At 33.4% G+C, this 26,267-nt stretch overlaps 1 protein-coding gene across 2 annotated transcripts in view; it reads left to right on the top strand.

Moving 5' to 3' along the window:
• PDGFC (platelet derived growth factor C) overlaps positions 1–26,267 on the top strand; it is a 219,655-nt gene that overhangs the window by 108,764 nt on the left and 84,624 nt on the right. For both annotated transcript variants that reach the window (XM_078002393.1, XM_001093265.4), the window contains one exon: positions 13,665–13,860. In XM_078002393.1, coding sequence (XP_077858519.1) covers positions 13,665–13,860 — 196 coding nt within the window. The remainder of the gene's footprint in view (positions 1–13,664; positions 13,861–26,267) is intronic.

The following is a 26,267-nucleotide window of genomic DNA, read 5'->3' as shown; positions in this document are numbered from 1 at the left end:
ACAAACAACCCATTGAAAAGCAGTAAAACCATTATTACGATCATATTAGTTATTAGTTAAAGTTATTAGCATTGTTACTGTTTTTGTTGTTTTACCTATCTTGAGATAAAGTACTGTAAATATAACAGCTATTGCCAAGTTTATGAAAACAAAGAAAAAGTTACACTCAGTGGGCTGAGTTGAATAAAGAGGCAATAGGAAAATATACACTTGTGAATTAATCACACAAACATCCAGGTTGAAAAATTTCCTGGAATAGTGTAATGTAGTGGAAAGAAAATAGTATTTATACTCAAAAGATTTGTATTGAAGGTTTATGCTGTCATTAGTAAAAATATGGTGTCCAATTTTCTGAGTATATTCACAGTTTATGTCTGTTAGCCTGACATAGTTAATAACATCACTCTCTTTTATTCTCAAAAATGTATTGGTTTAGACAAGATATTGTAGGATGACCCCTATTTATTGTCACAACTAATTCTGTTTTCATAAGAATTAAGTGTGCATGATACAGTTAGTTTTTGTTTGTTGTTTTAGCTGGTAAAAACTTACGTATGAGAAGGTTTTTTGTAATTGAAAAATCATTGTAAGAACTATAAAGAGATATATAGGCTGGGCGTAGTGACTCACACCTGTAATCCAAGTACTTTGGGAGGCTGAGGTGGATGAATCATGAGGTCAGGAGTTCAAGACCAGCCTGGCCAAGATGGTGGTCGAAAACCCGTCTCTACTTAAACTACAAAAATTAGCCTGCACCACAGTGGCAGGTGCCTGTAATCCCAGCTACTCTGGAGGCTGAGGCAGGAGAATCGCTTGAACCCGGGCGGCAGAGGTTGCAGTGAGCAGAGATTGTGCCACTGTACTCCAGCCTGGGCAGCCAAAAAATAAAAATAAAAAAAGAGAGATATAAATATGTTTATATTTATTTGGGCAAAGTGATTAAGGTGACTCTATAAAATAGAGTAGTTTTATTTTTATCATATCACTCTTAAAGAAATTAGCATGTGTTTTATGGATTACTTGTGTAATGTCCATTTTCCCAAAGTGTGTTGTGTGGAAATCAACTCACAGACCATGACAACAAGCAATATTAAAACTTTGACTTTCCTGTGATAAGGATAAGAGATAGATTTCATTGAATTAAAATTCAATGGGTTTACTAAACCGAATGAGAAAATGGAAGAATTATTTTGTAGTTTCACCAATGTTCCATTCAGTTTTGAATGTTCTTCAGTTTATTCTCTTTATCATCTTCAAGAGGTACCTCATGCCTTTCTATTAGCTTTGAAAATGAAAATAATTTATTATTTCTGTAAGTCATTATCAGCAATCACAATTTTAATATTCTTCCCTATTAATTTGATCTTGTGTGCAATTCTCAAACACTTCTGTGCGGCTCTATTCATGAATCCTGTTTTATTTCAGAAGATTTATTTTACTTCTATAAAATGGTTGCACCTTTGCTTTTAAAATTTCTTCCTGGAAAGCTATTGGAGGACTTTTATTAATTTGAAACAAAAGAAAACAAAACCGGCCGGGCGCAGTGGCTCAAGCCTGTAATCCCAGCACTTTGGGAGGCTGAGACGGGCGGATCACTAGGTCAGGAGATCGAGACCATCCTGGCTCCCGTCTCTACTAGAACATACAAAAAACTACCCGGGCGAGGTGGCGGCACCTGTAGTCCCAGCTACTCGGGAGGCTGAGGCAGGAGAATGGCGTAAACCCGGGAGGCGGAGCTTGCAGTGAGCTGAGATCCGGCCACTGCACTCCAGCCTGGGGGACAGAGAGAGACTCCATCTCAAAAAAAAAAAAAAAAAAAGAAAAAGAAAACAAAACCAATTTTTACAGTAGCCAATGAGTTTCTAACTGCAAGGTCCCTTTATCAATAGCAAGAAGAAACTTATTCTGCCTAAATCTGAGACGTCTTTAACTCACCATCAGAAGGACTGCAAAACCTTGGCAAGCAAGAGTCACCTTACCATATGGAACTTTTAAATATGTAGTTTCTGGGACAAGATGTTAAGGGATAATAATTGCTACTTTGCAGGGTTATTAAAAGCATTAAAAGATAATGTATATGAAAGTATCTGGCTAGTAACCTGCAATTTTGAGTAGATACTCAATAGCTGTTAGTTGAGTTAATGAGCAAGATCTGGGAAGAATGAAGAGTCAAGGGAATAAATCCTACCAAATAATGCTCTTTCTTTTATTTTTTTCTATGCCAGCCAAGACCCACTCCCTTAAAGATTAGTACAAATGTCCATGAATAAAAGTTCATTTGACTGACTCGGATAGTCATTTTTACAAGCTTATGTGTCTTTCCAATCATTCAAATTTTTTTAACTTCCAAAATCTGAAATTGAAGATTCTGAACCACCTAGATTAGGATTTGAGGTCACCAAAAGACTCAATTTTACTATCTCCATCTACTGGCAGGGAGGAACTATATCCAAGCATCTGGACTGGCATAGAAAAGAGGAGAAAGAACATTTAAAAGGTAAGCGAAACGTATATTTTTATTTACTCTGAATTTTTAAACTTTGCTTATCAGAAACTCTGTTGTACTCTCATGTAATTAAGGTTGATACACTGAACCATATTAGAGCAAGAGAATTTGTTTAGGAAGTATAATGCTCTTATCTAATTCTTCACCATCAGCAAGTGTGGACGTGAATGCCTTCCTTTCATAATGGGAGTACTTTCTGTCTTTGCACGTAATAAGTTTCCATGTAGTCATTCCAATGCCCTGTTACTGTATATTCTAATAATCTTTAAACTGCAAAAATGTCTACATTCCCACTTCTGTATATTCTCTGACATGTTAGAGATAATTTTTCCTGGCAAATTATTTTTATTACCATGATTTGGAAAGAGTAGAGGTATGTGTCTCAAAGTTGAATTTATTATTCTGTTGTTTCTTATATTTTTTTCATTGTCTGTTTATGATTATTTCAATTGGGCAGAAAGAACTAAATAAGTTTCTTCTTAATTGACCAGTAATAATTATATCAGTTCTTTTTAAAATTGGTATTTTGCTTCTCCCTCAAAAATCTTGAAATTGCCTTGGTTTACTTTTCACTATGATCAAACGTTGCAGTATGATAACTGCTATAAAAGAAATGCTTTGATGGTTTATGTGGTTGTGCAGTAATGGATCTTTACATTTAAATCATGTATTTTAAATAGTTTCATATTTTAAGTCTTACATTATGCATTATGCATATCTTTAAAAAGCCGTATCTACACTTGAGAAAAGAAGTAAAAGACATTTTTCAAGATAATTAGTACTATTACTATTGCTGCAATTAAATAAGTATGATTTGTGCATTTTTTTTCCAATTAGTTTTCTCCTCTGCACCCCATGTCAGGTGTTTGTCCATATCTTTGCTTTCTTTCTTTAGATAGTGGTCCATTTCTTTTAGAGGGATGGATGGATTTATAAGGAACATAGTGGAGAGTTTTCAGCTACAGAATTAGATTTCATGGAAAAGAATTGTCAAGGAAATGGTTTTCCAACATGTCAGTTTATTTGCTCAAAGGTCGTGAATGCAGCTGCTCCCTTTGTTGGGTAGGGGATTACACTCACATAAACAGTGCAAATGCCATAAAGGAGGACACTCAAATCTTCTTGTGGCATCTGACAATATCCAGTGTGACAGATAACTCTTCAAAGTTGGCCCTGAGATCAGAAGTCAAGGAAGTAGGTATTTTTGAATAATGTTGAAGGACCTAGTGATAATGGGGTGTTAGAGAATAATTTCACTTTGCTAACAGAACTTCTGATGAACCTCATAAAGTCAGTTCAGTCCCTATTTTGAATAAAAGCATATGTCTTCTTGAATCTATTCCATTCTGTTTCAACTCCTCTTTTAGTCCCCCTGTCCCTTGATCTTCAGATCAGTTTTAAAACTGTTGTCATAAAGCTAGCTGCTGCTGAAGAATACTGCTAGTTGTTATAGTCAAGCCAATTCTAGAATAAAGGATACTTAAAATCTTCATGTTTAAGCTTTTCACTCTTTTTTTTTATAGATCAGCTAGATGATAAAAATAATGTGCACTGCAGTGGAATAACAGCACAATTGGGTATTCTCATTGGTATTAAAAATGTCTTTGCTTTGAGAAATAAAATTTAAGCAACCCTGCTTCCCACAAACTATCCAAGCTTTCTTATTACTTTATGGTTTTAATTTCTTTAGAAACCTAATGTTTATATTTTTCATATTTTTACATCACTTTAAGATTGACAAAAATTGTTCCCAACTTGACAAAAATTGTTCGAGGTTGGGAGTGTGGGGTAGGGAGGAATATTTCTAGCAGGGCTGAATGGATAGGGCATTCATGAGCATATTTTGTTTAAACTTAGCCTATGAGGGGCTAAGTATCATGTCCCAGGATAATTGCCCTTTATTTATACCTGATAGAGTTATGTGGAATTGCTGCTGAAACCAAACGTCTTGCTACAAATGTAACTTCTAAATTTCAAATATCATGTATGGAATTGTAAACACTTTATCACTTGGTGACATTATTTAATCACATAAGATAGAAGGACATGATTTGTATAGAAGTGACCTAATTTAGTATTTTTCTTGCCCTCAATTAGCATTCCTAAGAAAATCATAAGTTCATCAGATATACATTATATACATTCACTTTTGAAGCTAAAATGCTAAATGTAACAGGAAGCAGTAAAGTCTCATTTTCAGCATTAATATATTAATCCGAATATAGTAAGACTAAAATGAATATGTTTCTATTTTGTTATTTTTTAAAATTCATTTGTTTTGCTCAATTCAGAGCTTAAGAGAATTTGAAGTATCTTTTAAATATTCATTGAAAGCATAAACTGATGGGCTTATTTGCATTTTTTCTTTGAAATAGTAAATTTGTTTTGGTTATCTTTTTCTTGTTACTTTCATTGGTAAATTTTAAACATCCTCCTGTCAGAATGTCAGTACTTTATCTAGGTGTTGTATACTCACAAAGTAATAGGTAGCTACTTTCCATATTTTAAATTGCTTGTAAATTCTGCTCTGAATATTGTAAATTATATGTCCAACACAGGTAGAAAATTAACAGATGCTTAGTCTCCAAAACATGTGAAATTCTTTATTGAAAATATTTTCCTCAAAGTTGTTTGTTTAAAGGATATATAATGTGAATTTGTAGTTAACCACATTAGCCAGTTATTGCCACAACAGTATTATTAGATGTAAATGTATTATTCTGCTTCAGATATTTTAGGGTGCCTAATATTTTATGTGAACTTTCTATATTGAATAATAATTTTAATTCAATAAGAGAGTTGATTACATATTTAAAAAATCGATAGTGAACCTTTAAGGTGAATGCTTCTTTTGTAATATGAATTACTCCTAATTTTTTTCTCCCACATTCTGGTTTTGGCCTCTTTAATGTACAATTTAACAGAATAAAAAAATTATAGTATTGCCTAAACATGTTTCACTAAGTGGGGTGTGTAATTATGTGTGTATGCAATTATATTCATTACTAATTGGTATGTAATAAAGGCTTTGAGGAGATTCTGTGTTTATATACTTGGCCGTTTATCCTGTTTCATAATAAGTAAGAAGATTATTGCTTATTTTTCTTCCATAATTGAGCCTTCATTTTTAAATGTCATATCCCATTGTATAGAAGAAAAATAAGATTATTTTTACCATTACCTTAAGGCAAAAATACCATGTTGTCAAATCATTAACATTTCTATGTCACATGCTTCAGTGCCAGAAAAATTTTATAGATCCTCTCTGCTGAGCCTTTTATGATGCAAACTGGGATATTTTCAAGGGCAGAAATAGTGGCACTCGTGATAATAATCGCAGCAGCATAACAGACTTAAATAAGTCTATTCCAGGTAAACCCAAACATATATTCACTATATAATTATTTTGGCTGTAAGTATAGAAAGTTCTAACTCTTACTGGCTTAATAATAAAAGTTGTTTATTTATTCACAACACTGAGAAACCTAGAGTTGCAGTGATTTTATTGTGTGATTTGAGATGGGATCTAGCTCCATTTTTCAGTACTACCGCATATCTGCCCACTTTTGTGCATCAACTTTTTCATTAGGCTAGATTCCATTATGATGGCTAAATGGCTGCAGGAGTTCGAAATTTCACTTCTACACACAAAATTGTCTTGTCCCCCACTTTTGGAAAAAAGCCATTGCATTTACTCTGATTGGCCTATCTGAGTGAGTCACACAGTGAGGGAAATGGGCTTATATTGATTTTCCAGGAATACTTCCGGCTAGGGTCAGTTCAACCTTTATTCAGTGGCTACTTCATAGTGGTGTTGAGGGATGGTGAGAAGATGCTGGCTATATTAACATTCCTTCATTGCATATGGAAGCTTTGCTGTGTACTTCCTGAACACAGGCCCCCATTTCTTACCAGAGTTCATAGACAACAGGCTAATGGTTGAGTTCCTGTACTTCTTAGTAGATTCATGAGAACCTCAAAGTGTTTTTTGAAGACAGCATCAAGTCAAAGAAATGATAAAATTTCTACAAAGTTGCTCCTTTTCCTCCTTCTTTAATTAAGTTGTAGAAGGAAATCAGAAATTTGAAATCATTGTCTAAAAACCACTGCTTCTTGCTTAATCAATTTGATGTTTGTAAAATCAGAAGGCTTATACAGATGACCAATGATGTGTTATATCTTACATATGTCTTCTTTCTGATGACATCAGGAAATCTAGTATTTTGGGTAAATTTTCTCTCTCATTCCATTTGAATTAAACAGAATATGATGGCCAGTGTTTTTCCATTTACTTATATACTGATTTGTAATTATTTTATACAAATATCATTTCATTTGAACTTTAAATCAACCTGTGATTATCTCCAGTTTATCAAAAAAAAAAAAAAACCCTCAGATATCAAGTGGCTTGCCTAAAATAACAGATTTTATTATCAAATGGATCATATTTTACAGTTTAGATAAAATAATGACTATAACTGTGGCATTCGCAAGGTGTGGTACATTATAAAATGTGTTATATTTTCAAAATAAGTAGGTATATGAAGAAATGGCAAATCTCAATAATGCGTACTCTCAGTCCTACCACTTTCTGCTGAAATATGTTTGTAGGTTATTACGGATGAACTTTGAGTAACATATTAAATGTAGACTAAGGGACTTTATTACGGTCTATAAATTGTAAATCATACTATCTTTATCATATACAGTGTCTGGAAGTTCAGGAGTGAAGGATGAATGGTTGAAGTAATACGTAAAATTGTTTTCTGCCACATTTGTATAATGTCAAGTTTCTCTAGAGTATCAATAGGTATTAGGTGGTGCAATGTGCCAGGAACAGGTTATGGGCTTCAATAAATACAGCTGACCTTCTAGGAATTGTAGTGTGGTAGAAAAGTGAATCCATACATTATGATTAAAATATTCACTCCAAAAGGGAATGTACACCAGGGATCAACTGTTGCCTTCCAAAAGAGGTAACATCTGAAACTGGCTCGTTTACTAGTATAGCTGGTGTAGGAATGAAATCAAATTACAACCCTAGAGGTTATCGCATGAAGAGGACAGAGCTTCGTTTTTAAGCACCTGTGGAAGTACTTGAAACATAATATCTTCTCAATATATAATTTTTGGTTATTTCTTTCCTTCAGGAATAAAATGATTAACTGTCTTCTGGGATAAGCTCAAGAGCCTCAGCTGGACATATTCTAAATAACGGGAGTAGTTCTGTGATTTACTGAATATAGCAATCACTTTTTTTACTTTTCCTTAAGGAATATTTATTTGTGTAATTGGTAAATAGTTGGAGGTAACCAACGCTAGCTTTGTTGGTTGTTCTATTTTGCTGTTGTCTTAAAGATACAGGAAATGATAAAGCAGAAACTAAAGTTGGTTTTCCCTCTAGCCCATCATCATACTTTTATATTAATAGAATTTAAAATATTAAGCTTGCAAATGGAATAAATCTATATAGTTTGAAATTGATGGAGAGAGATTTGTTTGCTTTGTGGACCTCAAGTATACCTGCTCTCTACAAAGTCAAATAAAATTAGGATGAAATTACTCTGGATTTCCTAGGCAAAAACACACCAGCTCATGGAGTCAGTGAAACTATATATATATATATGTCAATGATTTGAACTAACAGTTGTTAAAAGTGAATTTTGTTAGTTGAGAATTAAGGAGATTGAAAGCAGATGCAGAAATAGCTATATCCACAAACTAGCAACATTAGGATATAGAAAAGTTATCACAGGTGAAAAAAACAGCATAGCAAAGCACAAATTAAATGGGTGAATGTGTGTATTATCATTTTATAGAGTAAGAATGGGAAATACATGCATCTCACTCTAAGAGAAATGCATTTTTACATAGTTTGAAAATCACACATATTCGCAAGCAAATACATCCAAAATGTCACAGGACATCCGTGAGGCAGATCTGTTTACTGGTGACATGTTAATACAGTCTTGCCTACGTGAAACAGAGGAGCAGAATCTACAACTGCCAAACTAAACCAAGATTAAAGACCTAATTCTTTTTACCTAATTTTAATCTGACATTTCTTTTCTGCTAAAATCAATGTAAAACATTAGCATAAAGACATAGATGATTTTTTAGGAGTTGTATATTATCCAGAAACTTCCTCATTCGTGTTATCTTTATTAATAATGTAGCATTTTGAAGGATTATAATTTGAATTGCATTTTATGATTCTCTCACTACCACCTTTGTTCACCCATAATAAATATTTCTTTAAAGAAATCAAGAGTATGTAATGCATGGTAAACACTATAGAATTGCATTGATTTTAAGTGCTGAACTGGCTACTTACAGATACATAGTGATTCTATATGACTGAATTGTATATTTACATATATAGTCAAGTTTACAGTATTTATGTTATTATTCTCTCTTTTCCTTTTTTAAATTTTTTATTCATTTTAGTTTTCAGTACTTCTACCTTAAGAGAGGTTGTGTATGGTAATCTGAATTTGTCTATAATTATAATTTTTAAAATGTAGCATTTATACATATTTTCATTTTTCGTGTCAAGCTCATTAAGATGTACAAGATTGATTCTTGCTAAAGTATACAAGTATGCAAGGATCATGTGATAAATATTTTAGTGATTTGACTATAAACATTTGTGGGGCTTTTTGGTAATTTGAGTATTCTGTCTGTTGGATATAGGAAAAGCAAATGTTCAATAAAATATTCTCAAGTGGGTACTTTTCTCATCCCTAAAATACTAGTAAAGTTATATGTTCAAAAAATGACTGTTAAAACAACAGAATATAAGCACAGAGTCTTAATTTGGTAAACTTAATGTTTGTTGCTTCTTTTTCTTTCTTCTTCTGATTATAGGCCTAGTTGCTTAAGCGAGATTTACATAGAACTTTGACAGTCATCTGCAAATCATAAGTGTTTGGTGGCAAACCTCCTTGCATTTCAAGGTGATTTTTTTGGGAGCAGCAATTTAACTTAAAAGAAAATTTATATATATATATTTTTTAACCACAAATAAGGCCCAGATTTTCAGTCTTTAAATTATGTTTAATTATAGTCTAATTAGTGAATTATAAAGGGGAAAAAAAGATGTAAACACAAACTTAAGTATATGTATTTTAGCTATGCGCTTTATGACTGAAGATATAAAAATAGAATTCAGATCTTTTAATAGCCATGTAGTTTTCTCAATTATATGCCAAACACTGCTATATTTGTAATGAGTGCCTTGGATAAAAGGCATTTGTTTTGAAGCAAAATAAGGTAGATGCTAGATTTTAATACATCTGATTGGAAAAAAATAATTCATCAAAAATACTAGTTGCCAAGATGAGAAGGAACTATTGATATAAATTACTATAAGAACCTCTGAAATATGTACATTATTGGAAGAAACTTCGGACAATAGGGAGAAACTCATTTTTAAAAGAAATATTTGAAAATAGTTAATGAATTTAAGTTTCAAGAGTTTATGATCATTACTTTCTTTTTAATGTTTTTTTTTTGTTGTTGTTGTTGTTTTTAATTTTTGAGGCAAGGTCTTGCTCTGTCATCAAAGCTGTAGTGCAGTGGTGCCATTACAGCTCACTGCAGCCTCAACCTCCTAGGCTTAAGTGATCCTTCCACTTCAGCTTCCCAAGTAGCTGGGACTGAAGGCACATGCCGCCATGTCCAGCTAATTTTTGTATTTTTTTTCTAGTGACAAGGTTTCACCATGTTGTCCAGGCTGGTCTCAAACTCCTAAGCTTAAGGGATCCACCTGCCTTTATCTCCCAAAATGCTGGGATTACAGACAGGAGCCACAGTGCCTGGGCCGAGCATTATTTTCTTTTTCTTTTTCTTTTTTCTTTTTTCTTTTTTTTTTGAGACGGAGCCTCACTCTGTCGCCCAGGCTGGAGTGCAGTGGCGCCATCTCGGCTCACTGCAAGCTCCGCCTCCCGGGTTCACGCCATTCTCCTGCCTCAGCCTCCCGTGTAGCTGGGACTACAGGCGCCCGCCACCGTGCCCGGCTAATTTTTATATTTTTAGTAAAGACGTGGTTTCACTGTGTTAGCCAGGATGATCTCGATCTCCTGACTTCGTTATCCGCCCGTCTCGGCCTCCCAAAGTGCTGGGATTACAGGCGTGAGCCACCGCGCCCGGGCGCCAGGCCTGTTTTCTTAATAAAATTTGTCTATGTGGAGAATTCCTCTCACTTTATAATTCCTTCTGTATTCTTAGGAGATACACTGGTGCTAAATAATATGCATAGAAAAGGTGTTGATTATTTTATATATATTATTACAGCCAATATCAGTATCAAATATTAGCATCTATTAAGAGGAAACATGTTCTGTATAGGGTGCTTACTGCTGAGGAAAAATTTAAGCGCTGAGAAAAATGTAGGCATTCAGTTATTTAATTATATCTCATAAATAAAACGTTACAATTATTTGGGGTAGTTTAGGATTAAAGAGGTTGTTCTTTAACCTTAATCATAGTCTAACTAATACACGACCCTTGACATTGTGTCTTTCAGGAAGTTTCCTAGAGCAGTGTTCTTAAATTGTATCTTATTAATGTGAAATAATGTTAACGTATTTTGATTAACATAAATACTAAATGAAAAGTAGCTGCAGTTAGTGCTGACAATTGTGAGCACAAAGAAATACCCATAATTCAAACAGCTTTGTGTGCGATAGAAGGTGTATTAGTTTTCTAATATTATGTAAGAAATTTCTGCACATTTAGCAGTTTAAAGTATCCTTTATCAACTTCAGTTCTGTCAGTTACAATTCCAGGCACCCTGTGACTGGATTCTTGTTCAGAGTCTTAGAAAGTTCAGATAAAGGTGTCCACCAGACTAGACTCCTTTCTGGAGGCTGTGGAGAACAGTCTGCTTCCAAGCTGACCAGCGTCCTCAATCTTTTAGAACTGAGGTGTTCATTTCCTTGCTGCTTGTCTTCCTTAGACTGTTCTCAGCTTCTAGAGGCTTCCCGCATCCACTGGCACATGGCTTTCTGCATTTTCAAAGCCAGCAATAAAGGATCACCCTCCTGTTGAAGTATCTCTCACAGTTTGAAATTTCTTTGGGTTTAGGAAGGACCCAGTTTAACTTGTGGGCTCTAACTTGATAAAGTTAGACCCACCCAGATATGATAACTCAAAGTCATCTGACCTAATCATGGGAGTAATATCCCATTAGATTTCACACATTCAAGGAGAGGATTATGAAAGGATGAGGGACGGGGAGATCATTTTAGAATTCTGCCTATCATAAAGGAAGTGAGATCACTGGTGTGAAGATAAAAGAAGACACAGACTTTTAAGATATTGAGTAGAGAGAGAATAGGTTGGTGGAATGAGACTTAGGTTTTTGGAAGTGAAATAAATGGAGAAGAGGAAAAGGCAGAAAACTATAATACAAAGACAAAAGGAAGAAAGAAGAAAAATGTAGGGTTTAATCTAAAATGTCATGATTTCATAGGGCTTAGTAAACTCTGTTACACAGCTTGATGGCACATATCCAAAGGCAGTGAATACAATGATATCTTATTTTGGAGAGTAATTAAGTATATATAAGAGTGTGGATGTTGAGGAGCAAATTAATGCATAATGGTGCTTATAAAGTAATGGTAATCTTTCCATGATCTTACTGCAAATACAGTGTTCAGTGTTGTGCAGCATATCTCCAAATTATGAAAACCAATGAGGCATTGCTAAAGACTGTTGTGATATTATGAGTATATAAAAGTTGCACTAAAAAATTGTCAGATATCCTACCATGCACATCACTTCATGTGTTCAAGGTCCAGTCTAAGGCTTTTACTTCTTTAAAAATAAAATAATATTAGAAATTCAATATGGGGTATTCAAAAGTTTTTTCTTTCTCATTGGAAGTTAGCATCCTTATATGGATTTTTATGGCCTGGAGCCTATAACTAGCCTAGTTCTTACATTTTTTTGTAGTGGTTTAATGACTGCTTATTTTATAACTTATCAATTGTGGGTTTCATCTCATTATTAAATCTCAACTGCTTGAGTATAGGAATACTTCTTTTCTCGGCAGTGCCAGCTTGCCCTTTCCCTCAGTTCTCTCCCCAACATTCTAATAAAAAGGAAGAGAGATATTATTAACAGTATGTTTTAACATTTCATAAATGTGAAAAGATACCTTGCCTAGTAAACTTGGAAGCTGTTTTGTACTATACTCTGCCCTTGGAGATTTAAAATTCATATTTGTGTATTCGTGCATTGAGAAGTCCTGCAACATTTTTTTGTATTTTAATATTTTCATGTACTGCTGATAGATCCCTTATAACAAGAGGTTGAGACCATTATTTTGATCTTGCTTTACTTTTCAGAGTCATTTAAGATTTGAGGTTATTTAGTAATTCCAGTTTATGTGAAGCTCTGAACTTGTATTACATGCCATTTTTTTTTCCCCCAGAAGTTATGGGTCCAAATAATGAGTTGTTATTAAGAACCTTTTGCCAGCTCAGTTTCTAAAGCAATGGTAATAAAAAGAGGTTAGAAGCTATAAATGGTGTGTGGTATGGTATGCTAATTGACATTTCAAAGATCAGTGAGAAAAGCTGAAAACAGTCTTTTCTACTAATCCACTTCTGCCTCTTTTATCCTCACATTTCATTTTCCTCAACTATCTTAATACCCTTCTTATTTTTCCATATATAAAATTAATGCAAATCTTTGAATAATTAGTTGACTGTAGCTCTGCAGCTCTTATTTTTAAGTTAGGGAATTAAAATCATTATTTGTGTTTTTAAAAATAGAATTATATCTAGTTTATTTTTATTCTAAAATGTCTCGTATTTGATAACTTCTCAGAAATTTGATTCTTAACTCAGCTTTATTGTGATTTTATGACTCCAGAAGAGTTTATAGTTGACATTTCAGTAATTAAATTCCTTGAAAGAGTAATTTGCTATGTTCTTTCAAGTATAAATATGAAACAGGTTTTTATTCAATAATGATAAAATAATCTTTTTTCTGGATCAGTTCTGGGAAGATTGGTATTTGGCGTATATCATATAAAACACACTCAGCACTTGTCTGAGGTAAAGTGCAAATAATAAACATTTGTTTTGATACCTATAATTTTAGAAATCTGTACTCTAAATGTATGCCTGTGTCTATGTTTTTGCTTTAGGAGTACAAGATCCTCAGCATGAGAGAATTATTACTGTGTCTACTAATGGAAGTATTCACAGCCCAAGATTTCCTCATACTTATCCAAGAAATACAGTCTTGGTATGGAGATTAGTAGCAGTAGAGGAAAATGTATGGATACAACTTACGTTTGATGAAAGATTTGGGCTTGAAGACCCAGAAGATGACATATGCAAGTAAGTTATCATACTTGAAATTCCAACAATGTAACAACTGTTAAAGTCTTTCAAATTGCTTAATTTTGATGATCTGATTTTAAGTAACATCTTTTGTTTTGTTTTTCTGATGATCTAAGAAATTTCCAGCCTCATTGAAGCTATGTTTTATTTGAAGTCTTAATTTAAAATCAGAAGACACATTGTGCGTACATAGTCATTATTTTCTACCTCTTCTAAAATGATTTAATATAATTTATGGTAAAAAAGCATATATGGAATAAAACTATTTAAAATAAGGAATAGAGAATACAAAGCTGTATAAAGGAATATAGTTGTGCTAGAAAACCTAAGTTGCGGTTAGTGCTGAAAATCTTATATTTGACCTTCCTCATAGTCAAATCAATAAAATAAATGATAACCAACTAAAAGAAAAAGCTCTATCCACGGGTATATGTTACCTGGATACATACACATGCACAGGACTAAGAAGTTTGAATATTACATCACAAAGAAGACATACAGTTCAGAAAGCAGCATTAGATATTTAGGCTAACGTTATGCCTTGCCAGGTAGGAATTCATCATAATTATCCTAGAAGCATTCATGAACCAAAGTCAGCTGGAGTATTTCACCCACGCAAAAGACCACCTACTGTATGTCATACAAATATTACTCTGTAAATCCCATATGAATACACTTGTCAAGGTTGGGTGGTCTTACTGAAGATTTTTCACTTCAATGACATTTGTATAACATGAAAATATTTTACTTGAACTTCTTCACTGGATTTTTTATTTTCTCTTTGATATACAAGTTAAAAGAGAATTTTCATCTCATGGTATATTACAAATAAATATTTCAGTACAAATGAAATAAACTTTGTACTTGCTGTCATCACAGTTTTTATCTTTAGCATTTACATGGTTACATATTCTTCATGTTTGTTCTTTCTGTGACTGTATATTTCATGTTGTTTTTTTCCTTACATCTATAATTTTAGACTTTGAGAACTACAAGCTACCCTGATTATCTTTAGAAGACGACCAGAGGAATAAAGCAGATGCCCTAGATCTCATTCAGATTTTGTACCTAAACAAATGCTAAACTCATTTTTCCTAACACCTATTTAGTCAGGTTTTCATCATGCTGTACTGCACCTCTTGTCTTTTTTTTTTTTATGTAAACATAATCTTGTCAAAAATTACAAAGGGTGTAAGATTTTGCCTTACTTGCAAAGTAGTAAGTAATCCTATCCCTTTTGTGGATGCTAATGGAAGATAGGAGACTTCTGGGTCAGAGACAAAGGACTTCATTACAAAAGTAGCAGTCACTGGAGTATTATTAGCACTTTCTTGTGCTTTTTGCTAGAGTTCCAGTTCCCACAGGTCAACACCAAGAGAGCCATGTGACACCCACTACCTATATTCTTCCCTGATTACACCTTCTTGTCACTGCAAATATAATCATTGTCCTAAATTTTGTTACTCATTCTCCTGATTTTCTCTATAATTTTATAAGAAGTACATATTTCTCTATATGTGATCTTACAAAAATAGTTAATTCCTTGGCTGTTCTGAAATAGGTACCAATGGAGTAATACTGTGTGCTTTCTTTTATGATTTAACGTATGTTTCAGAACATGCAAAACTAAAAAAAATTATGCTTTTAAAATTAGTTCATATTGAGGCAGATAGCTTATTAGATCATTTGTTGTCTTTGATGTATAATATTTCATCATAGAAATAACCTTTTTTGTGTCTTCTGCTTTGATGAACATTTGACTTGTTTCCAGTTCTCCTTATGCAAAAGAGGAAGAAAACTTTGAGACTTTCTGAGAATGGTTTCAGTGTTTTAAGACATTTATATTTTCAGCTTTACTAGGTAGAGTTAAATTGTTTTTTCAAAGTGATCAGTTTATACATTTCCCAACAATATACACAAATTTTTGTTGCACAGCATTTTCACCAACTTCTGATCTGTCTTTTAAAAAAATTGTAATATGGGTAAGTGTGAAATTGTACCTTCCCATTGGTTTTATTTTGTTTTTCTGATTACTAATAAGGTTGAGAAATTTTTATATTTATTATTGGCCATTCATATTACCTTTTTATCATGCCTGCTCATGTCTTTTGCTCCTTTCTATTGATCTGTTTATCTATTTAAATTTTACCTTTAATTTTTCATTATTTATCTGGAATTTATTTATGTTTGTGGTATGAGGTTTTTCAGGAGGGTATCCAGTAGTATGCCAGCATCATTTATTGAATAGTCATTCTTTTCCCCAATGAAGTGCAAAGCCAGCTAGCTTGCAGATTGGGTTTCTATATGTAGTCTGCTCTGTTTCTTCTGTTACTCAGTTTTGTTTTTCTTAATTGAATGACACCGTCTTAACTGCTGTAGCATTCTAGAAGCTTTGTGATAAGCAAATCTCACCTTATTTTATTCCCATTTTGGAGCATTCTGGCTGTTTTGCTTTTTAGTATAAAAATAGGTTGTAGAGTTCATTGAAAGCTACTGGTTTCAACCTTTTCAACCTTGAGAAATAGGTTGTAAAGTTCATTGAAAACTACTGTTGTCATTTTTATTGTAAGAACATTGAATGTATAGATCATTTTGCAGAGAACTGACATCACAGTAATAATGACTCTCTCCTTGAGAACTTTATTTACATTGCTCCATTTATTGGAGTCTTCTTTAATGTTTATATGCTTTTAAAATTTTATTCATAATGATGTTATTATGAATAATCCATTATTTAGAGTTAGTTCTAGATTCCTTATAGGCTATTGCTAAAATCTTTCTTTGACACTACATTTCTAACTGTATATTGCTGGTGTTTAGAAATGCAATTGATTTTTTAGTATTGATCTTATGTCTAGAAAACTTATTAAGCTTTTTCATTTATTTTGACAGTTGTAGAAATTATATTTTATTATGCAAAAGATGATATTGTTTGTGAGAAGAAATATTTTTTTTTCTTCTGAGTCTTTTACTGTTCCTTTTCTATCTCTTATTAGGTTGTTGATTGAATTAATATATACCTTTGTCTTCTTCCTGCTTTTATTCTTTGTTTTAACTTAAACTTTAAGATTTGGAATAACTTCAGATTTACAAGATGTTGTAAAGATAGTACAGAGAGTTTTGTATACTTTTAACTCAGGTTCCTCCAGTGTTAGCATCCTACATAACTTTGGCATATTTGCATAACTAAGAATCAACATTCATACAGTATTATTAACTAAACTACAGGTCTTATTTGGATGTCAGCACTCTTCCCAGTTTATCACCTTTTTCTGTTTCAGGATCCTTTTCAGATTAAACTCATTACATTTAGTTGTAATGTCTCATTAGTCACCTAGAATCTGTGACTGTTTCTCTTTCCTTGTGTCTCGTGGCTAGACAGTTTTGAATAGTACTGGTCAGGTATTTTGTAGAAAATCCCCCCAGTTTATATTGTTCACACATTTTGTCATGCTTAAACTGAGATTATAAGTTTTGGAAAAGAATTCCAAATAGGTGATACGCTCTTACCATATCAGGAGGTACATACAACCAGCCTTACTTATTAGTGGTGATGTTAGCTTTGATCACTTATGTATGGTGGTGTCTGCTGGGTTTCTGCTCTGGTAAGGTAATATATTTTCCTTTAATATTTTATTATTTGTAAATATGTAGCTAACTCTAGCCCATACTCAAGGAGATACTGATTACGCTCCACCTTCTAAAGGGTATATGCTTATATTACTTGGAATTCTTCAGCAAAGAAGTTTGTCTGTCCTTCCTTTTTTCATTTCTTCGTTCTGTCATTTATATTAGTAAAAATTAATAGTATTTATTTTATTCTTTGTGTTACAGCCAAAATCTATCATTATTAACTTTCTTGCTGAAATTGTTCCACCTGCAGCCATTGGGACTAAAGGATTTGCTGTTAACATGTCAATATTGAGTATGATGGTTGATGAAGGTTTATGTTTTGTTTTTGTTTTGTTTTCCTTCAATTTACTTTATCATTTGAAGTACTTTCCTTCATTTTTATTTTGCTAAGAAGCATTTTCCCCACTGGCAAAATATCTTTATTATTCTTTTCTTTTGGATTTAAAAGTAAGCTGCCAACATTATGACACTGTGTACCCACTGTGTGTTGTTTAAGAACAAGGATATTTCCTATGGAACATCAGTACCACTATCATGTGAAATAAATTGAACATTAATATGAAACTCTTACCCAGTGTTTCCCGTCATCCCCAAATGTTTTTAAATCATTTTTTCATCTTTTTGACCTAATAAAAAATTATAAATTTTATATTGCATTTGGTTATTGTAACTCTTTCGTCTTCTTTAGTGTGGAAGAGTCTCCTTGTCTTTTCTTACCTTTCATGACATTGATATTTTGAACAATTCCTAACCATTCTACAGACTGTCTCTCAATATTAATTTATCTTAATATTTCTTCATAATTAGGTCCTGCTTAAATATATTGTCCAGAATGCTTTTGTGATAAATATTTCTGATTGCTTATAATGTCACTTTCTTGCATTATCTATGACATGAGTTTGGTGACTATCCACCAGATTTCTCTGTTGTGAATGTGCTTTGTTTTTCTACACTGTAATCAATGTGATTTTGGGGGATATACTTTAAAAACATGCAAATCTTGTTCTGTGACAGTCTATCACCCAATTTTTTTAGCATCCATTTATGAGTCCACTTTCAGAGACAATTATTCATTTTATGTTTTCTAGGCATTTTTTTGAAGTTTTCAGTTTTATTGTCATTATTTATTCACAATGTCTCCTTAATAGGTTTTAATTTCTGCTGCATCTTTATGTCTTTTGTTTTATTGCTCATATTGTTTTGTGCTCACTCTTCATTTTGCTTTGCTTGTCTGTTTTCTCAGTTTTGCCTATGGTTTGGTTTATTCATTGTTCTTTCAAAGAAACAAATTTCGGCTCTGTTATGACTGTTAAAGAGTAATGTTTTTAAAAGGTAAAATTATGACTTCTCTGCAGATGTTAAGTAAACACGTATTAAATGTTTTATTTAACTTATTAATAAAGGGGTCAGTCAGATGTTATAACCAGTTTAATAACAATTCAAAGAACAGACACAGTTATAGATTGGGAATATAGAAATAAATGTGCAAATGGAGGCAAAAATGGCCTCTTCCACAGTGAGGGAGAGAAGTCAATTAAACTTCCACTGGACATTATTTATATGTCTATAGACAATAATTATTTTTATTTGATATAAATCATTTATACCTTACTGAGTTGTAAAATAGTTCAAAGACAATGAAAGGTGCTGAGCTCCGATAGAATTGGAATTAAATAGCCAGGAGGGAATTATTCAAAGCAGAAATTATGAATAATTTTCCACAAAGCACATCTCTTTCTCCACATGGCTAGCTTCTCTCTCTCTATATATATTTTCTTTAAATTTATGTTGTTACATTCATTATATCCTTTTGTTCTCTTCTGTTAATGAAGTACTTTCTAACTTCTGAAGTTGAATGTTATTTTAATTGTTTTATTTTTAAATTGTTCATATAAACTTAATAATTTCTTTATAGATACTCTGTTTTACATGCGCCCTGCCAATTTTGATATTGTGGTATTTTATTTTTTGTCCAGTTTAAGATTTTTACAATATCTATTGTTTTCTTCTTTTAAAGCATAGATTATATAGAAGCAATTTTTAAATTTTCATATATATATGAGTTTTTAAAATGCAGTTATAGATTTGTAAGTTAATTGTGTTTTGAATAAAGAATGAGGTTGTTCGAAATTTAATAATTGCTTCATATGCTTCAGATATTTAGTTTTTTCAAATATTCTTTATTCAAAGAATGCATGTTCTTGCAATAGTGTATTTATGTTCGTATTACATCAACTTTTGCAGTTGTGCACAGCATCTGTATCTTGTCTGATATTTTCTTTGTGATATATCAGAGACAGTTGCATTAAATTATTTTAATAGAGGATACATATATTTGCAAATTTCACCTTGTTGGTCTGTTGAAAGCTTTATGTCATTTAAAATTATGTTAGTTGATGCAAACAATTTCAGAAATGTAATATTCTTTATTCTTACTAATCTTTTGTTTTAGCCTCAAAGTATATTATGCATAATGTTAATGTAGCAACATCAGGTAATTTTGATTTTGTCTGGCTTTCTTTCCGTTCTTTCACTTTCAACTTTCTTATGTCCTTGTTTGTATGTGTACAGTGATGTTAGTATGTGTGTCTGTGTATGTTATAGTTGTCTCTCTAGAAAGGAACACGAGTAACATTTAAAAAATTCCAAAGAAATCGTTGTATTTTCACTGTGGGATTTAATCTAGTACATTGATTGTTTGTGTGGATATTTTGGATTCTATTCTGTTTCATGTTTTGTACTCATTTTCCTGTTGCTTCGGTTTCCTTTCTTGCATTCATTTAGCTTGTCTTCTTATTCCATTTTTCTTTTCTACTAATTTAGACTGTACATCAATTTCTGTTTTTAATGACTACTTTAGAAGTGCACTGAACTTAAAAATATCTAAAACCAATTAACGTTTGCCCTATCCCAAATACATAACTGAGAACAATTTAACTAACTAAATGCTAGTTTCTAAGACACCATGACTCTATGTTGAGAAAACAGAGCTGAGTTTATTTGCTTTCTGTGGTGATGGAAAATTTTACCTTGACAGATTTAATAGTGAATTGGAGGAAGAAAAGCTACACCAGATTTTGTTAATTTGGAGTTTGGTCTAAGATGAATTTTTCAGTTTGGGGACTTGATTAGGACTGGGCAAGAATCAGGATATAATAGTTTGGAAGAGGCAGACATACCAAGGCAAGGATTTTGAGGACAGGAGTTCAGTAGTATTAGGTAGTAAACTGTTGATGCTTCAGTTGAACAAGTTAACAGTTCTTTTAGGAAATTCCTATAATGAACAGTAAGTTATTTTCCTTGGCAAGAATCTCCTGGACTCTACTGAAGACAGTAAAATAGATTAATCGTGTTACTGTAAACAGTGAATTGGGTAGGGTAGGTGGTTTTGGTCCTTATTGTCCAAGCTGGTTTTGGTTCTCACTGCAGTTACTACCACTCCTGATTTGTATGTGATGGTTATTGAGATAAATGTTTCATATTTTTTACTCCACAAATTAGACATTGTTTTTTATTATTTTGTGTAATCACCTTTGTTTATCTTTACAGGTATGTCTACATTTGGTGCTCTTCGTTTCTTCTTGATTTTCAGAATGTTTTCTCTTGTAGGATTATTTTACTTCTTCCTTAAATACAGTCTTTAAACATTTATTAAGTGAAAGCCTATTGGTAGTAAATACACATTTATCATTTAGTTAAAATTTTCATTCTTAGAAGTTAGTTAGATTGAATATATAGTTTTAGGTCGTGTGTTTACTTTTTCTCAGTGTCTTGAAGATACCATTCCATTGTCTTATGGCTATTGAGAAGTCAGTCGTCAGACTGATTACTGATACGTCCCTATCCTCTCTCACTAAGTGGTCCATTTTACAGAGACAAATGTTAGAGAAAGCATATCCATCCCTGGCTTCTGTGCCTCCTGTGGCCCATTAAACTCTGCTCCTTGCATACCAGCTTTCAGTAGATAACCACCATGTTCCAGGACATATTTACCTTACTGAAATTTTGATTTCTCATAATCCCCAAGGAATTATCTAACTTTCCTGACAGTTCAGTATTGCATTAAAAACCACAATTTTCTTTCTATCATTAATCCTACAATTTTAGTTGCAATGAACCAAGAGGATTTTTTCTGCATAACTTTGTCTATGATGCAACTAACATGTAGACTGTTGTCAAGCAAAATAAAGTTTTCCTTCACAGTGCCTGGTACCCTTAAGTTCATATTTAAACTTCCCTTTGATAAGATGGTAATATCAGCTATTTTCCATGGCAGTGCTATGGAAATAAAATACAAATGTGTCCCCTTAAATGCATTGTAAGAATTTAAACGGCCATGTTTTTAATATTTTCTTGATTGCTAAACATAGGCAAGTCTAAAAAATCTGGATCAGTATTTGTAGCTATGTTTTTAAAAGAGGATATACTCAAGTAAGATGTTTGACTTATGTCTTCATATCCCTGTTGCCCTTCTTTAATAATCTTTTATAAAGAAAAACGTAGGATGAACAAAGTGTTTATGCTATTGAAAATTTCTATTATTACAATATACTAAGTAAGTTGGATACAAATTAGGTTTTATTAGTTTTACAGCCTGACCGGGATATGCAAACAATGTGGTGCAGGGCATTCAGGTTGGGCAGGCAGAAAGGGGAAAAATGAAAATTACATATGCATATACATATATTGCTAGGACTGTCTTTGTGTAAAAAATACTGAAATATGACTTTCATTTCAGTGTTGTCTGTGTGAGTGTTTTATGAAGGTTTCTGGTCCCTGGTGGAAGACCTGAGAGATAGAGGCTATCTGAGGAGGGAGAAAGACACACAGAGAGAGAGAGAGAGAGAGAGAGAGAGAGAGAAAGAAAGAGGAGAGAGAGAGAGAGAGAGAGAGAGAGAGAGAGAGTAAATAGATGGCTAAATATAGAAATGTCGTGAATGAGTTATCAGTGGGCTTCTAGTCCTCTGCTTTACAGTCATAGGGTTATTATTTATTGATTATGTCTCCTTCAAGGATTCTGATGTCAGTGACATGGTATCCCTGGGACAACACTTTTTGTAGAGGCATGGTCTTGCTCTATTGGCCAGCCTGGAGTACAGTAGTGTGATCTTGACTCACTGCAGCTTCAAGTCCTGGGCTCAGGTGATCCTCCTACCTAAGCCTCTTGATTAACTTGAGTACAGGTACACACACCATGCCTGGCTATTTTTATTTTTATTTTTGTAGAAACAGAGTCTTGCTATATGGTGCAGACTGATTTTGCTCTTGGCCTCAGATGATCCTGCTGCCTCAGCCTCTTGAAGTGCTCAGGTTACACATGTGAGCCACTGCACCCAGCCCAGAGGGACATTTTGTTAGTAGAAATCTTATTTTTTTTTTCTGTTTGTTCCTCTTCTGAAGTAAATAATACACATATTGTATGTAAGATTTTACGAAATGAAAGATGACGAGAGACAGCATTTGAAAAAGGATAGATTAATCAGTGGGTCCAATTTAAAATAGTCCTTCATCTTCACCAAAACACCTGAGTTTCTTTTAGAACAAATACTATAACTGGTCCAATCAGGAAAAAGTTTAATGAGTTATAGGAATGCTACATCTGCTAAATGAAATAAACAGATTTTTAAAATATTTAGAATGTCAGATGATCAAAATTAGTTTTTCTTTAAAATGAAAAAAGTTTAGACATTTTTTGATCTTCCTTCTGTTTATAATAAAACAAATGTGACCTTATTATTTGCTCATTTATTTACTCTTATAATTCAACAAACATTTATTGTCTTCTAATTACCTACCACAGTAAGGGATTAGGATTTCACATATGAGTTTTGCAAGGATGCAAATATTCAAACCAGAGTTCAGTGTGGTAGGTAATTAGAAAACAGCAGTAAGTAGGAGATTGCTCGTGTCCTCAAGTAGCTCATAGTCTGGGTCAAGAGGGAGGCAAATATGTAGACAATTAAGATAAAATGCCGCCAATCCTAATATGCAATAGAGTACAGTTATTACTGTTACTGATTATGTTTAGGCTACTTTTTCTTCATTTGCTAATTTATACCATAACTGTGTATCTTTACCATCAACAGTCTCTAAGTAATTGTTATTAATTTATTATGGAGAGACAAGAGTGGATAGATTAACCCTTCCATGCAGATCTCAAAAATTCAAACACTCATTTTCTGTGTTTCACTCTAGTAGATATAGTTTTCAAGGATAGTATAGATTTCTTATATCACTGTTACAATCACCCAGTGCAAGTTGTGGGTGATAAAATTTTAAGGAAATGTTATTTTATGAAAACAATGAAAAATATTCCTTAGTTGCATGACCCTCCAAATGAAATCAAGGCAATATTGTTTATTTGGTGATGATGACTTTAATGACCAGTAAGTGCGTCATAAGAATTTATTTTCTAAGCAGAAGGTCTTCATGAGCCCCTTAAAAGGATTGAGGAAAAGGAAAGGAACTACTAGTCCACATTTAGCATAAGCAATCTTAAATTTTAGCCCTGAGAGATACAAAGGCATCACTCTCCCCATCCTGAATCTGCAGACCTGAGAATATGTAACTGGGTTTTGAACTGTAATTCACAATTTCAGTCTTGTTCATGATGGCAGGAAAAAGGATAAACAAACAAACAAACAATTCAGTACCTCTTTAAGATATGTTGTGGGAACCCTACTATAAGGTCAGCAAAGAACATTTGCCTGGTGTTGTGGATGACGCTATGGTTCCTTTCTGTGGTATGCCTACCTCAGCCACTGGCAAGGGGCAGGGAAGCGCATTGGCTTAAAGTGTTCATTACATATCCCCAAAACTTGCTTTAGTAGCCCATCTCCATTTCTGTTTTTAATGACTACCTTAGAAGTGCATACTGAACTTAAAAATATCTAAAGCCGATCAATGTTTGCCCTATCCCAAATACATAACTGAGAACAATTTAACTATTTAACAATTTAACTAACTACATGCTAGCTTCTACGTCGTGCATGTGCTGGAGCATGGTGGTTACTGCCTCATCCTGTTTGGACTGCTGTAACAAGCCATAAACTGGGTGGATTATAAAGCACAGAATTTTATTTCTCACAGTTTTGCATTCTGGGAAGGCCAAGATCAAGGCACCAGCAGATTTCTGTATCTGGCAAGGGAGGGCTGGCTTCCTGGCTCAAAGATGTGATAACAAAGAAAAAAGTAGTGATCATTCAAAGATGACTATCTTCTCTCTGTGTCTTCCCATTGTTTTTGTTTGTTTGTTTTTTATTATTATTATACTTTAAGTTCTAGGGTACATGTGTACAACGTGCAGGTTTGTTACATATGTATACATGCATTAGGAGATACACCTAATGTAAATGACGAGTTAATGGGTGCAGAACACCAACATGGCACATGTATACATATGTCTTCCCATTGTTAAATGGGCGAGGGATCTCTCGTGGGCCTCTTCTATAAGAATAGTGATCCCGTTCATGACGTAATCACCTCCCAAAGACCCTGTCTTCAAATACCATCACCTTAGGGGTTAGGATTTCACATATGAATTTTGCAAGGACACAAATATTCAAACCATACCAGTGACCTAAACAACTCACCACAGCATTAAGGAAGAAGAGGAGGGTGTGTTGTAGTTGTGTAGGCAAACATAGTGTCTGCTACAGTGCTGTGGCTTTAAGTAAGAAGTAATCTAAGTATTGAAGCATAGAAAGATTAGTCATAATGAGGAGATATATGGGAATGTAATGTATATTGGGCCTTGAAGAATAGGCAAGACGTCAGTGGCTGACTAGTACCTAATGGATACTCAGGAACAGTTACTGAAAATAAAATAACAGATAGGTTACACAGAAATGAGAACTACAAATAGTGTTAGACTGGAGATGGAGAAAATAATTTGAGAATGATGTGTTTCTCTGGAGCCTGAGATGCCTTGGAGGTGTGGTGAGTGGTGGGTGTGTAATGGTAGAGAGGATCAAATTGTGAAGAACTTTGAATACTAAGCTGAGAGATTTGAACTTCCCTTTTTAGGCTATCAGAAGAAATGGTTTTGTTGAAGAACAGGGTCATGTACTGGTCCATATTTTAGGAAGAGAATGGTCATAGAAGCATGCACAGTATGTTAAAGGAGAGATTGAAGGCAATCCCTCCTTGAAGGAATTTTGTTATTTTTTAGTAGGAGATATTTTGTTATTTCTCAAACACAAAACTTTAGAGGTATGTATTTTCTCAGACTTAGAGAGTGCCTAATTTTTTTTTTCTGCTTGATGGATTAATAGAAAGCATGTTGCTCTCTTACCACTACTTTTTTCTTTGTTATCACTCTGGGTAGGAGTGGGAATAGGGTTACCTGTGCACTTGTGTGCAAAGAAAACCTTTAAATCGTCCCAGTGCTCTTTATTTGAAAGATATATTATCGTTTGCCCCTGAGCACAAGCTGTGGGAGAAACAAAATGACCAATTTCAATATTGCTGACATTATAGACATTTATATTGAACAAACCAAAGAATAACTTAAAGTGTTAAGTGTCCATTCTGTTAAGAAGAGATGACCTTTCTCTTTTTTCTTCGTGTTGAACAGGGAAATTTTACATGTGACCTGAGAAGAGGAGAGACCAATATTGCATCAGATCTAGAAATAATCATACCATTCTGCTAGAGATATGCCATAATAAAATAACTTTCCTGAATAGGTAAAGGCTTACATTGAAACATATAGGGATTCATACAAGGAAGTGTTAAGACTCTTCTATCAAGTGACCACAGATAGTTAGCTA

This window comes from Macaca mulatta, chromosome 5 (assembly GCF_049350105.2).
Source record: "Macaca mulatta isolate MMU2019108-1 chromosome 5, T2T-MMU8v2.0, whole genome shotgun sequence".
In the NCBI taxonomy this organism is placed as follows: Eukaryota; Metazoa; Chordata; class Mammalia; order Primates; family Cercopithecidae; genus Macaca; species Macaca mulatta.
The sequence above is the reverse complement of the archived record's forward strand: the minus strand, read 5'-3'. Positions and strand labels throughout refer to the sequence as shown.